General features: G+C 39.1%; 1 protein-coding gene across 1 annotated transcript in view; it reads right to left on the bottom strand.

Moving 5' to 3' along the window:
• Positions 1-15,193, bottom strand: part of lrp1ab (low density lipoprotein receptor-related protein 1Ab) — a 116,659-nt gene that overhangs the window by 4,395 nt on the left and 97,071 nt on the right. The window contains exons 57-87 of the mRNA XM_051879885.1: positions 14,650-14,735; positions 14,442-14,561; positions 14,124-14,311; positions 13,748-13,953; positions 12,831-13,019; positions 12,590-12,738; positions 12,251-12,344; positions 12,041-12,157; positions 11,824-11,943; positions 11,573-11,695; positions 10,783-10,908; positions 10,545-10,661; positions 9,599-9,705; positions 9,157-9,289; positions 8,928-9,050; positions 7,670-7,792; positions 7,442-7,573; positions 5,467-5,604; positions 5,227-5,346; positions 4,818-5,095; positions 4,561-4,739; positions 4,347-4,453; positions 4,128-4,247; positions 3,328-3,504; positions 3,053-3,193; positions 2,633-2,797; positions 2,377-2,538; positions 1,001-1,169; positions 753-854; positions 314-384; positions 116-209 (exon numbers count right to left, since the gene is read on the bottom strand). Of these exons, the coding sequence (XP_051735845.1) occupies positions 116-209; positions 314-384; positions 753-854; positions 1,001-1,169; positions 2,377-2,538; positions 2,633-2,797; positions 3,053-3,193; positions 3,328-3,504; positions 4,128-4,247; positions 4,347-4,453; positions 4,561-4,739; positions 4,818-5,095; positions 5,227-5,346; positions 5,467-5,604; positions 7,442-7,573; positions 7,670-7,792; positions 8,928-9,050; positions 9,157-9,289; positions 9,599-9,705; positions 10,545-10,661; positions 10,783-10,908; positions 11,573-11,695; positions 11,824-11,943; positions 12,041-12,157; positions 12,251-12,344; positions 12,590-12,738; positions 12,831-13,019; positions 13,748-13,953; positions 14,124-14,311; positions 14,442-14,561; positions 14,650-14,735 (4,276 nt within the window). The remainder of the gene's footprint in view (positions 1-115; positions 210-313; positions 385-752; positions 855-1,000; positions 1,170-2,376; positions 2,539-2,632; positions 2,798-3,052; positions 3,194-3,327; positions 3,505-4,127; positions 4,248-4,346; positions 4,454-4,560; positions 4,740-4,817; positions 5,096-5,226; positions 5,347-5,466; positions 5,605-7,441; positions 7,574-7,669; positions 7,793-8,927; positions 9,051-9,156; positions 9,290-9,598; positions 9,706-10,544; positions 10,662-10,782; positions 10,909-11,572; positions 11,696-11,823; positions 11,944-12,040; positions 12,158-12,250; positions 12,345-12,589; positions 12,739-12,830; positions 13,020-13,747; positions 13,954-14,123; positions 14,312-14,441; positions 14,562-14,649; positions 14,736-15,193) is intronic.

The raw sequence follows: 15,193 nt of genomic DNA, 5'->3' as shown, positions 1-15,193 counted from the left end.
GGAGATGAGAGGAAAAAAATGTAAGATCAATAAAATAAGTTTGGCTAGAGAAAGATTGAGCCCTGGAGTGTCTCCAAGTTCTTCTGTACACAATTAACTTGCTGTAAGTACTTACCCACGCATTCTCTTCTTGTACCACAAGATGGCACCAACTACTAACAGTGCAAGTAAGAGCAGTAACATCACTGGGATGACCACTGATGGAGTATCTACACAAAGGAGAAACATGCATTATTACTTAGCTTCTTTTTTTTTTTTTACCTTGTCAAACTTATTGTATCTAAAAGCGACAGAAAGAGATGCTGGCACTTACTTCCAGAGTCTGGGTTCTGAACAGGGGCAATATTGAGCTCACAGCGAAAACCTGACCAGCCTGTGTGACACCTACATAACACACAAACACAATTTAAATCACTGGCAATCCTTACAGTGTTTTGTTTTAAAATTTGTTAATCTATTGTTGCAGCAATTCTAATACAGAATCTGGTTAATATAGGTTTTTATGATCTTGCAGTAGGCTGGCTTGTCAGCTATCTTCAGTACAGACCTCAGGACATTCAGGTAGACAATGTTTTATCTTGTGTACCACAAGGCTCAGTACTAGGCCCACTTTGGTTTTCTATTTGCACTTAAATTTTTCATTCTTTTTGGATGATATCTATTGCTGTGCTTCTAATATTTTTACTTTTTAGCAACAAAACATTTCCAAGAACATAAAAGCAATTTCCTTTATAAAGCTTTGACCACTTTACCTGCACTGTGGCAGCATAGTATGAGGGTCTACAGAGCACTGGCCCTCAATGCAGAAGTCATCACAGGTGTAACAGGTGGGACGCTGGATGTTATCACCACATCTACACACAAAACATGAATTATCATAGCACCAACATAAACGGCACATAACTGATTCAAATCCATATATATACAGCTCATCTCAAACAGCAACGCTTAGTGAAGTTGGATTATGAAAGCCCTTTCTGCTGAATATGCTGGTACATACTTGCATGTTATTCCAGTTCGTAGTACTTCACACTTGCCCGTGCCGCAGTATTCACACTTGTTCATCTCACATTGTGGACCAAAGAACGACTCGTTACAGTGGCACTGTTTAGTGCCGTTCATCATCTCCATACAAAGACCTTCATTCTTACAGAAGTCATCACATTGACCTGCACAGATTGATTTCCAGCAGTTATTCCACTTTATAATGTATGTTTCATTCATTAGTAAGTAGGGCTGGGTATTGATAGAAATTCCAAAATTCGATTCGATTTCGATTCACAAGCTTGCAATTCGATTAGATTTCGATTAAATTCGATTCGATTCAATATCGATTATTTTGGATATATATAAAGAACAGTAGCTAATTTTCTCAAGGAAAACAAATCTCTCAACTAATGCCATAAACTATACATGGGAATCAGTTCTACATTACTATAATATTGAAGGTTAAAATTAACTGATTTATATACAAACACTTAAATTAGTGGAAGTTATCCTTAAATCAGTAAAAGTTTTTATAATAATAAAGTTAAAATACTAACTTACAATTATGTAATTATATTTCTACTCCAATTCGTTTTTTGAAATACATTATTTAAATGGTGGCTGTTATAAAAACTTGACGGATTTATTCAAGCATGCATTAAATATTGAAGAACATTATAAATTATAACGAATGTGTAATATGGTGCATATATTTAGCAAATTGCTATTCTCTAGAATTAATGAGTTATGGACACTGAATATGGTTTTTCTGAGGTAAATATGACGTTACATTACATTGCTTACAAGCCGTTTTATTGACGTCTTTCGCATTTGAATCACTGATTGAGCTATTCCATGAGACAGGATACGGATTTCGGTAAGTTGTACTGTATCTTTCAACATACCTTAGGGTGTTCATTCATGTTTATTTCGCGCTGTAACTGGTATTAAAGAGGAGAAGATGATCAGTTCATGCGCACTTCGCGTTGCCGCCTCTCTTGATCTGAGGCTACAGCCATCTGTCACGCCACATTAAACAGCGCCAAACCGTTATGTTTTGAATTTCATAATAAAATAGACATTTTGAAATCTGAGACTTTGTTTCATATCAAAAGTAACAAAGCACAAAGCTTATTACCATTTATTGGATGGGAAGAGTGCTACAATGTTCTATTCATTCATCAACTGAAAACAGACTAGACTAATCGATTCTTGGGATTTAAGAATCAATATCGGTTCATAAAAATGAGAATTAATTAATTAAAATCGAGAAATCGATATTTTTTACCCAGCCCTATTAGTAAGGCTTTTGGGGACACCAACAGCTAATAAAGGACAATGAACATTTTAGAAAAGACTCTGTTTACAGTGACAAGGAATCAAACTCACGGTACTGGCACTGGTCACCCAGGAAGCCTTTTGGACAACGACAGGTTGGCTGGTTGCCCTGGCTGACAGTGCAGGTGCCCTCATTCTGGCAGTAGTTATTACAAGTGTGCTGTTCACATCTGGATCCGGTGAAGCCAGTCTGACAGCGACAGGTAGGAGCACCTGAAGAGAGGAAACAGACAGTGTTGCTGATGTAGCTATAGAGATAAATGTGCAGAGCCCTGGCCACAATGGCACAATGTCTGCGAGTGTGTACCTGTGCGTGATGGGGAGCATGTTCCTCCATTCTGACAGTAGTCCCTGCACTTGTTGATTTCACAGCGTTCTCCACTGTAACTGGTGGGGCAGCGACATTTGGGCTGGTTCCATGGAGTGAGGAAACAGCTGCCGCCATTCTGACACTGAACGTTACAGGTGGGGGCTAAATGAAAAACATTTTTATTAATAATCATCTGAAGCTTTATAATTTAATCATGTTGAGAAATGCCTGAGAAATTCATTTTGCAAATATCACAAACCCTATATTTACATTGAACTTTAAATATTAGGTCTTGATATGAATTTTTTTTTTTAATGGTTATCCCATATTTCTGTGGTTTCAGCATTGCTCTGATTGTGGTATAAAATGGCTGAATGATATAAAGTGTGAAAGCAGTAGTTGACTGGAGGGTCTTACTGATGGGGGACTGGGTGGCGGGGGGCACCTCCATACAGGTGCCATTGTCAGGTATGTGGTCGTTAGGGCAGGTACACACTGGCCCACTGGGACTAAGCAGGCACAACCATTCACACTTCTTCCTATCACATGGGTTAGTCACTGTAAAAAAAAAAAAAAAAAAGAAAAAAAAAAAAAAAAAAAAAAGGCAGATTAGACCACAGGAAAAGACTTTCATATTCACAATCAGACCTTTTAAAGATGTATTAAAAACACATTTTTACACAGACACTCACTCTCAGGCTGTTTGTAGCGGTGATGGAGGGCTATGTCAGTGGCGTGGTTGATGCCAGTGGTCAGATTCTCTGCCTGGCCTTTACCAAACTTGTTAACTCGGAAGACAACGTTATTGGTGTAGGTAACCCCATAAATGTAATCCTCAAAGATATCAATGCTGAAGGGGTGGAGGAGATCTGTAAGAAATAGAGAGAAGCTGATTAATTTCCTGAAGATGACACTGCATGCTATCATTATATTGTTAAATAAAACTTGTTATGGAAATAAATGTTGTGACGTTATTTCCATCAATAGGTGCATCAATTTTTGGTCAAAATCTTGTATTGACAATGCAAGAGGTGAGCACTCTGTAAAGTCTACTCCAGCACATCCCAAAGACTTTCAATAAATTTAAGGTCTGGACTCAGAGGTGCCAATTCATGTGTGAAAATGATTCTTCACCACTCTTTCACACCACTCTTTCACAATTTTAACCCTGGTGAATCTTGACATTGTCATCCCGGAATATGGTCATGATGTGTCTTCCTACATGGTTGTTTAAGTAATGAAAAGCTACACACTCCATCTTTAAGGGCTAAAAGAAACGTTGCCAAACATATAACATGCTACAAAAATAATATTCACTGTAATAATGATCCATTCATAGATCTTAAGTATTTGCCTATTAAAATCCAAACAGCGACCTTTTTTTTTGGCCGGGCAGTGTATATTATATTATATTATCTTATATTATAGCTGATACAGTCATGCACAGCCTTTAATACCGGATTATGCTATCATACTAATAACAATACTGAACTGTTTTTGATGTTGGATACAGCCACAACAGGGTCAGAGCCATCCAGACGCACACTGCCAATCATGGAAAGTTTGACATCTGCCCAGTACAGACGCTCATTGAAGTAGTCTACTGCAAGACCTGTTTTAAAGAAGAAACATTAGCACATGGATTTCATCTTAATATAGTGAACAAATATCATTTATACAGAGGGTTAAAGCAGCACTGTGCTGGTAAGACCTGTGGGCCACTGGATGTTCTCATGGACCAGGGTTTGTCTGAGAGTGCCATCCATGGCTGCCATCTCAATCTTTGGATGATTACCCCAGTCTGTCCAGTACATGGTTCTGAGATATGAAACAAAAATAAAAAAACAATACAGCATTAGTGTATTCGAAGTGACTGTACCTTAGAGGTAATGAAACATACAGTATAAGAACACAACGTCTCCTACCCTCTTTGAGGATCCACTACAATAGCGTAAGGCTCGTCAATCATGCCAGAAATTAGCGTTTTTCTGTGCTGGCCTGTAAGCTGAGCAACCTCGATCACATCACGTCCTGAATCGGTCCAGTAGAGGTTACCAGCCACCCAGTCCACCGCGATTCCACGTGGCATTTTCAAACCTGAAATCTAAAGAGACAGGAAAAATTTAGAAAAGATATTGCAAAGCATGAAGTTCAATATTGAACATTGAAGGTCTTGACTCACATCTAGGTTGGTGATGCTGCCCTCGCTTTGCCTCGTGTTGCGGTGAGAGTTGGAAGTAGGACCTGATGATGAGGATGGAGCAGGCAGCTGGAAGCAGGAAATGCCAGAGGTGTGCCAGTTGGTCCAGTAAATGCGATTGGTCTTGACGTGCAAGTCCATGGCATCGATGCGCACGTTTGCGTCGCCCTGGAATGTCTGCTCGTAAACCATCCCAGGATTTAGACTGCGGATCTCATTGTCATCCGCAATGTAGAGCACCTGTTGGTTATTTGTCAAACCTGCAGATGGACACAAAACAGTTCAGTAGAATAGAGGGTAAACTGATATGTGAAACTGCTGGAGAGGGTCCACAACTTTACATAAAAGGCAAGCCCTTAAAGATGATTTAAAGAATAAAATCAGCACGTACCATCAGCCTTGCATGTGTGGTTAATCCTGGTGAAGTATTTGTGGCAGCTGCACTTGTAGGAGCCCTTGGTGTTGTTACATATGTGAGAACATATACCAAACTGCTTGCACTCATTCTTATCTGAAAAGAGAATGAAATGTTTATATGCACGTTGTAGTTGGTAATAAAAATCTGACATAAATTGGGAAGGAAGAAAGTCTCTTTAGGTCTTTTTAAGGTGGCAGAAAATGTGTGCTGTACCTTCACAGGTGTTGTGTCCAACGCTCTGGAAACCATGTTTGCAGGAGCAGAACGTGTCCGTGCCGTTGGAAACACAGTGAGCCTCATCACCATCTCCACATAAAGATTTGTTACTCTTGCAGTCATTTAGCATGGTGTCTACCAAAACAGAAACGTGAAGTCAGTTCAAGGAGGCCTTCAAAAATAATAGATAAAATAACACTTAAATTAAAAGCCATTTTCAATAGGGATGCACCAATACCAAGCTCGTGTACTTGTACTCGTAATCGTAAAAATACCCCTGATACCAAAGGCCGACAGAGACACCGGCGGCAGCAGCAGAAACAATGTCAGCCTCAGGGATGTGGAAACTTCAAAATTAATTATGACAACCTACACATTGCGAACTGCATGCTTTCAATCACAATTCGTTATCGATTAGTGAAGGCGGGATAGGCGGAATCGCGCTGAATGACCAGAAGCGCTTTCTCTCGCGTGCGCGCTCTCTCTTTCTTGCGCGCGATCCCAGTTCTCTCAGACAGCGCGCGATCAGTTCTCCTTGCGCCTGAATGGTCAAATGCACACATACTGTAGTTGTCAAAATATCTCACGGAGTATCTCACGTAAATACAGTCGGTTATGGCTGTTAAGTGGACGTAAACATTTGGGTGAAAACAGGATATGTGTGAGTATCCATGGATTCGGTCTTAAAGGGACCGTAGCCTATATTTGTCATTAATGTTAATAAAACAACAAAAGATGTTAAATAAATGTATACATGGTCAATAAACCTACTGTATCTGAAAAACAAGTTTATTTAATTTGTATCTCTATAGTATTTGTTGTATTAAGAGAGAGAGAGAGAGAGAGAGAGAGAGAGAGAGAGAGAGAGAAATTAATAAATGTATAGGCATCGGTATCGGCGAGTACTAGAAAAAAAAAGTATCGGTACTCGTACTCGGTCCTTAAAAAAAATGGTATCGGTGCATCCCTGCTTTTCAATGTCAAATTCTTAAATTAAAGCTGATTTTAACCACTAAGATTGACACAAAATGACAAACTATTAGATGGTGAATGTGTTGATTAAAAAATACTCAAAAATAGTTCATTTCACTGACTGTGTATTTGATATAAATGTATTCTATACAATGAATGCATTTCTCTCTTTATCAGTGATTTATGATTTTTTGATAATATATTTGATATATATTAATTGAAACATACACACACATATATATATGTATATATACACACATAATTGCGTAATAATATATTAATTTGTGTAACTATACATTATATACACTGATCAGGCATAACATTATGACCAGGTGAAGTGAATAACAGTGATTTTCTCTTCATCACGGCACCTGTTAGTGGGTGGGATATATTAGGCAGCAAGCGAACATTTTGTCCTCAAAGTAGATGTGTTAGAAGCAGGAAAAATGGACAAGTGTAAGGATTTTAATGAGTTTGACAAGGGCCAAATTGTGATGGCTAGACGACTGGGTCAGAGCATCTCCAAAACTGCAGCTCTTGTGGGGTGTTCTCAGTCTGCAGTGGTCAGTATCTATCAAAAGTGGTCTAAGGAAGGAACAGTGGTGAACCGGCGACAGGGTCATGGGCGGACAAGGCTCATTGATGCACGTAGGGAGCGAAGGCTGGCCCGTGTGGTCCGATCCAACAGACGAGCTACTGTAGCTCAAATTGCTCAAGAAGTTAATGCTGGTTCGGATAGAAAGGAGTCAGAATACACAGTGCATCGCAGTTTGTTGTGTATGGAGCTGCATAGCTACAGACCAGTCAGGGTGCCCATGCTGACCCCTTTCCACTGCCAATATGTGTGTGTGTGTGTGTGTGTAGAGAATAAAACATTCACTATAGAAAATTTCAATACATTTTAGGATTGTCTGAATGTTCCTGATTTTGCCTAGAAATATTTTATTATTTCAAAATTCCTTGCTACGGTTTTTCTTGACCCTGGGAACCATCACCTCACCTGTCTTGCAGCCGATCTCATCTGAGCCGTAATCTTCACAGTCGTTGAAGAAGTTGCACCGCAGGTTTGCGCTGATGCATTTGCCATTGCTGCACTTGAACTGGTCTTTATCGCATGTGGATGTGTGGTCTCCTGTATGAACATGAACCATGTCACACAGGTCATGAAAACATACGCTCACTGACTCTGATATAAAATCATTGATGCATGTTGGAGCAGAAGACTCACCACAGTTAGTCTCATCTGAATTGTCCCCACAGTTGTCCACACCATCGCAGCGCTTACCACTCCAGAGACAGACACGATTATTCAGACAACGGAAATTTCTAGTGGGTGGGCACTGGAAGTTTCCTGAATTACAGAAAGGAAGATTTCAGTCTGAGCTTACTGTGCAAGAATGTTTTTTTTCTCTATTTATGGACAACAAAAACACTGCAAATGTATCTTAAAGGTACACTATGTAACTTTTGGGCCTCTAGCAGTTAAACAAAACTGCATGCATTTTGAGGAAGAACATTGTTTTGGTAGTGCTTTGGCTCTAAGTGACTGTGCAGATGAATATGGTCATCGTTCAGCGCTTCCAGCTCATTACAACTCATTATTGGCCGGCTCCTGCGTCAGCATCACACTCATGCGCCGTGCTGCTCACGTGAACAGTGTTGTCCAATACTGAGTCTGCGTTCTGACGTAGAACCTGGAAGCTCTGAACGTAAACAGCGTATGAGATTGACACAGAAGAGAAGATATTGTTGAATAAATTTGTTATTTTTGTTTTTGCGCACAAAACGTATTCAAAAAGACTACTTTAATGATGTGTTTAGTACCTTTCTGGATCTTGAAAGTTGTGTTCAGAAGATGAACGAAGGTCTTACGGGTGTGGAACGACATGAGGGCGAGTAATTAATGACAGAATTTTCATTTTTGGGTGAACTAACCCTTTAGGAGATATAACCAGTTTAGATGGAAAGGCATCTGTTCAATAAAATACCTCACCTTTTGGGTAAAAAAACGCCATCGCCACATCCCTTTTACAACATTTCATATCCCTCAGTTCTAGCCATCTCCGAAAAGCCAAGCCAATGTTGATTCTCATTTTATTACAAGCTCTGTCGCGTTCTCTTTTTGCCAGCAGACTCTCCTCTGTTTGCCATTTTTAAAAAAAAAACCCCAAAAAAACGAGTGATTCTCTGGAGGTTCTTTTCTCTATTTACGGATATGACAAGACCTGCATGAGCTAATGACGCATGTACGCAATTTCTCGTGAAAACCATCCCGTCAGGTCCGAAATATAAACACTTATAATAGGCTTACCATAGTTCATCAGGGTAAGACAAAAAAAATTTTGGAAGGAGGACTGATGTATTGACTTTATTGTATTAAAAATTTGTTAATTTTGAACAAAAAAGTTACAGTGTACCTTTAAATATTTGTCAGGGACACTGATCATTTTTTATTACAATTCAACAGTATGTGTGTGTATTCTTACTGCACTCCTCAGGGTTCTCATCAGAGTTATCGCCACAGTCATCCTCCCCATCACACTTCCAGGACAGTGGTTTACACAGAGTGTTATTACACTGGAACTCATCCTGGGGGCAGTGCCGTGCCACTGAGAGAGAAGATAGCAGAAGAAGGAGAAATGTGAGATAAATCCTCCCTGGACACGACACATAAATAAGCCCATTTTAGAAAGAAACAGACATGTGCATACTCACCAGAAATGTCACAACTCTCTTCATCACTGCCATCAATGCAGTCAGCATCTGCGTCACAACGCCAGCGGAGCGGGATACAGTGACCGTTCTTACACTGGAACTGATCCTCCTCACACTTCAGATCACAGCCGTGCTGAGAGACACATAAAAAATTAAATAATATATGTGCTGTGTGGACATATGGACATATGTAGTGACCACACAAACAAATTTAAACAAACCAAAGCTATATTATAGTTCTTATAGGTCTATATATCTTCTAATTGGCCACAAATATGCTAAACACTTCTTCATTCCCCAATTCATGCTTGCACATTCAAGCATTTAAATTAAAATACCTTTGCAAAGGAATTATTATGTGTGCATGCTGTATATTTATCTACAAGACACATTTCAAGCATTTAAGCATAAACCTAGATCTAAAGGTTTTTAAAAATCAAACCTCATCAGATCCATCTGAACAGTCATGATCTCCATCACACTTCCACCTCCCAGCAATACAACGGCCATTACTGCAGGCAAACTCGCTCTCAGAGCACTGACGCGGCACTGATAGGGAGAGAGAAAAAGATTTTAAAAAAACTTAATATTGAAGAAATACATAGAGTGCAAACACTACAATGACTATAAGGAAAACATAGGAGGAAAGAAAGGGACACATTTCAAGAGAAGGGCAACAGGTCAGCTTAGAGAGTGAGAAAATACACAAACACATTTAGGGTTCCCACACCTGATGATCAATTTACACAAATTTTCCAGTCATTTGTGAGTACTGGGTGGGGGGGACTACAAAAGAGCAATTTCTAGAATTTTCTATGACTTTAAGATTTTATTAATTTGCATGTCTTGTATAATTGTAAGATATTTACAGGTTTTTTTTAATGACCATGAGAACCCTGCTAACTTGCTCAAAACAAACCCAAACCTCAAAAGATGTGAGCTTATAAACACAAATGTTCACTGCTAAAAGCTTCACTATTCAGTTTGAAGGAGGAAAAAGAACTCTACCATTTCTCCACTAGGGGGCAGATGCTGCAATTGGGCACTTCTGTCACAAACACACATGGAATCATGGGGAGATGAGAAGAGAGAGGAGAAGGAAGGAGAGGCTGGAATAGGTGGTTTGGAGGGAGGAGAGACCTACCTCTGAGTCAAGCCAATGGGTCAGTGTGAAATGAAGAATAGAAACAACATGAAGTGAGATGCATCAGTGAGCAACGTGAGTGAGCCATGACATATGACAAAATACCCACAATGCCTCCCACAGACATGTGTGATGGTCACAAATAATAATAAAACACTAGATTCAGTCCTATAAATTGCTGCGCGTGTACAAGCAGTGTCAGGCGTGTGTCAACACTAAGGTCACTGTCAGCTGAAATACATACCGCACTTTTCCTCATCTGAGTTATCGCCACAGTCATTGTCATAGTCACACTGCCAGCGGCCCGGCACACAGCGGTTGTTCTTGCAGCGGAATTGGTATGGCTCACATGTTCTCTCATCTAACTCAAGAAATAAATAAAATGGTGTGAATAAAATGAATCACTTTACACACTGAGTAATCAACATTTTTAAATTAATAAAAGGTATAAATGGAGCAAATGAAGCGATGACCAGTCGTACCGCACTCCTCTTTGGGCTCATCTGAGGCGTCGCCACAGTCGTCCTCTCCATCACACGTCCAGCGAGATGGGATACAGCGGCCTGAGTCCTTACAGCGGAACTCGTCCACACCGCACTTCATTTGAGCTGTAGAAAACAGAAACAGCTTTAATTAGGACTGTCAGTCCATTATTAATTATATTTATTTATTTGGTTGTTTATGCCATACCAGCATATAAGGCTATTCTCATGCCAAAACAAGATAAAATCAGTTAAAATAGGCAAATAAACAAATTAATAAATATATTTAAAAGGATATCAGGCATAGACAAACAGGATAAATAATTTACATACATAAATTTATCTTTTTCTGTTGACATTTTACTAAATACATCCTTTAGAGACCTTTCTGAATAAAACTGTCTGAAGATATTAAAAGCAGTATAGATTGTCAGCTGATTAAAAAAAAGGGTGTCAAATTATTTACATGATGTTCAATTAATTGACCAAAATAGTAAAAATAATACATGTTTGTTATATTGATATTTGCCAGAGAATTATATGTGAATAAAAGCTTAAATTACTTTTTGAAGCATCAGTTTTGGACAAATAGACTTTCAAGCGACAGAAATCTCTCAGATTTTATTAAAATATCTTCATTTGTGTTTCGAAGAGGAATATAAGTCTTATGGATTTGGAATAACAGGATGGTGAGAAAATGATGACGGAATTTTCATTTTTGTGTGAGCTATTCCTTTAAGATAAAAAGTGGCTTTATAAGTCTGTATTTTTGTTAGCTTTATTTCCTTACTGCAGTTGGCTGGTTCGTCAGATTCATCAACGCAGTCGTAGTCTCTATCGCACACCCAGACTCGTGGTATACAGCGTTTAGTGATGGCACACTGGAACTGGTTAGGAGCACAGGTCACCTCAGCTACAAGAGAACACGACACTCAGCCTATCAGCTCTTCATAAAACAGCCTCACACATAGTATAGATTAAACACTGGTGAAAATCAAAACATTCAGATTCAATCAATGAGAGACATAAGAGCAGACGTACGACAGTCCTTCTCATCTTCTCCCTGGCCGCAGTTGTTCTGACCGTTACAGCGCAAGATTCCAGGGATACAGCGACTTGGATGCGAGCACTTAAACTGACTGGGCAGGCAAACATGGATGTCTGAACATGGACAAAATGAGTTTTCATTAAGCAAATGACCTAAACACTTGAATTAGATCATTGAATTCAATTCTACACAATTGATTGGACATCATACCACAGTTGGCTTCATCAGAGTTGTCCTGGCAGTCATTGTCTCCATCACAGATGTAAGCTGGATTGGTGCAGAGACCCGTGCCACACTGGAACTGGCCTGGTCTGCATTTAAACTCAGCTAAAACCCAAGAACATAGAGCATGAGGATGTTATGTACGACTGAAAGTGGCCATGGCGAATCTCTCTCGTCAGTTAAAGAGCTGATACTTACGACAATCAGCAGGCTCATCCGAGCGGTCTCCGCAGTCATCTTCAGTATCACACTTCCACCAGAAAGGAATGCACTTATCATTCTTGCAGACAAACTATGGTCAGAGAAGGAGAGAGAGAAGTATAAACAGTTAGAAGACTGTGATTCTTGACAAGAACATGTCCAGCTCATATTTCACTTTAAAATCAAAAGAAAAAATATATATATTTTGCTTAATTTTGCTTAGAGTTTTGCCTGTTGTACAATAAACACTGCCATAAAGTAGAAACAAATCTCATGAAGAGAATCTAATAAGAAGCACCACTGAGAATAATGGAAATCACAAGTAAAGTAAAACACCTGGCTGGCAGTACAGTTGGACAGGCACTGTTTTCCATCAGCAGCCAGATAGAAGTTGGTGGGACAGGCACACTTGTAGCCTCCTCCAGGAGAGAGCAAACACAGGTTACTGCAGCCACCATTATCCTCCTGACACGGGTGACCTGACACTGCAATCAGAGCATCAGAGAGGAGAACACTTAGAAACCACATCAAATACTGCAGGAACATTTCCATTAACAGCATGTGTTTATCTTCTCACCCTCAGGTTGTCTGGAGGGATGATAGATGTGTATGTCCATGGGTCTGTGCAGAGTGCTGATCAACATGGTTTTGTTGGTGCCCAGTGTTTTGTGAGCTCTGTTGATGGACTTGGTCTCCCAGTCGGTCCAGTAGATGTACTCCTCAAACAGAGTCATGGCAAAGATGTGAGGGATGTCATGATTCAGCACTGTGGGGAAGAGAACACAGAGGCAACAAACAGAATGATGGGAGTGAGACTTGATTTTATCCATTAGATTTGATTGGATCATGAAAAGCAGTCTATAATATGATTGGTTAAATTTTCATGGTCTTGGTTACATCAGCAGAAAAGTAAAGTCACTACAGAGATGAAGATTGAGTGACAGACAAAATATATGGCCAAATATTTAAATTTTTATCTTTGATTTTAAAACCATGTCAGTACTGAACAGGACAAAAAATTAATTAATTAAATTAATACATTTTAAAAAATTTAATAAATAAGATAATATTTAAATTTAAAAATGGTGGTTAAAGTTTGTGTAAATCTTTAGTAAATAAATATTGTGTAAAAGCGCAAAAACAACAAATCCAACTTATTTTGATCCATATATGTATAGGAACATAATATTATATTATCTTTATAAGATATTATAATATCTTAATTTCATGCACTGCCTGACTTTGGCAGCATAAATGTGAGGATGTCAGCTTCCTGAATGTGAAGAATTCATATGGAAACAAAATCTTTCCTCACTGCCACATTATTGTACAAAGCAGTCTCAAAAACAATAGATCGACTGTAATATTACATAATATGGCGCGTCTGTGATGTCATTTATTGGCTAACATGAAGGCTGGGTCAGTTCTTTGTCTAAACTAATTGCATGAAGAAAAATGACATCATAAGCAAAGTATGGGTGTCATTGTATTCACCAATGTGTCTGTTGGATCCGTCCAGGCTGGCAAAAGCAATGTAGTCTTCACGAGCGTCTGCCCAGTAGATGCGGTCATTAATAAAATCTAGTGTCAAGCCGTTAGGCCATGTGATCTTATCCTGAATGATGATGTGACGATCTGTGCCATCCATGCCGATGCGGCCAATATGTGGCACGTCACCCCAGTCTGACCAATACAGATACCTGGAAATGAGAAAAAAAAAAAAAAAAAAAAAAAAATCATTTGGAGGCTTTTCTCTGCAAATTCTGAAATGTGATTAATTCAAGTTCATTTGACTAATTAATCAGGATATAGTCAGTGTCTTATATAATACATAATGTAAGAACTTATCAGGAACTGTTTAGACTCTCACCCATTCCTCACATCCACAGCCACAGCTCTAGGCTCCCGCAGGCCGCTGTTGACCAGCACACTTCTGTAAGCTCCGTTTAGCTTGGATACCTCAATTGTGTCTCTGCCCTTATCACACCAGTACAGGTTTCCCCCAACCCAGTCCACGGCGAGACCGTCAGGGTTGCTCAGAGAGGTTCTGTGCAGCACCTATCCAACAGCCAACCAAATGAGTCACAAACAAGCTCATCGGCCAATCAGAACAAGATGACATAGGTGAAGAAATCTGTCAGAGGTTGAATTCTGTTTATCAATACGCAGGCTCTAGAACTACACGGACCTGCACGTTACTGCCGTTGATGTTCATGCGACGGATCATGCTGCCTTGTGTGGTCACGTCTGTCCAGTAGATCATCTGCTCTGCGTAATGATAGTCCAGAGCCACTGCGTTATTGAGCCCCTGTTAACACATGAAATAGTAACCGTTAGAAAGATACAATACATCTACAAATAAACTCGTTGGCCTTTTAGATTGACAGCTACCTCACCTGTTTAATCAATGTGTAGTTAGAGCCATCCAAGTTGAGTTTTCGCAGGTAATAACGGTTCGCAAAGATAAGGAATGGTTCCTCCTCTGAAATTTAAGCAACAATCTTATAGTTCAAGCAGACTTTGAAACAGAAATTACTGAATAAACATTCTAACTAGCATTGTCTGGTTTGGGGAAAAAATTTGACTTTATTTCTCATAACTGCATCTTTGAATCTCATAATATATATAAATATATAAAATAAAGTAATTGTGATTTGGTTTTTCATTATTGTAACTTTATATCTGAAAATGTGACCAAAATGTGACATCTAGCAATGTAAATGTATTATGCAACTCTAACTGTATATCATAAATGTGATCTAAATAGCAGTGGTGGATGAATTACACAGATCAAGTACTTGAGTAAAAGTACTTGAGGAATGACATTTTTATGAAATGTAGTGGAGTAAAAAGTATGATATTATGCTTTGGAATGTAGTGAAGTAAAAGTTTCCCAAAATAAAAATACTCCAATAAAGTACAGATAGAAGTACAGACAGA

This window comes from Ctenopharyngodon idella, chromosome 22 (assembly GCF_019924925.1).
Source record: "Ctenopharyngodon idella isolate HZGC_01 chromosome 22, HZGC01, whole genome shotgun sequence".
In the NCBI taxonomy this organism is placed as follows: Eukaryota; Metazoa; Chordata; class Actinopteri; order Cypriniformes; family Xenocyprididae; genus Ctenopharyngodon; species Ctenopharyngodon idella.
Note: the sequence above shows the minus strand (reverse complement) of the source record. Positions and strands in the feature narration are given on the sequence as shown.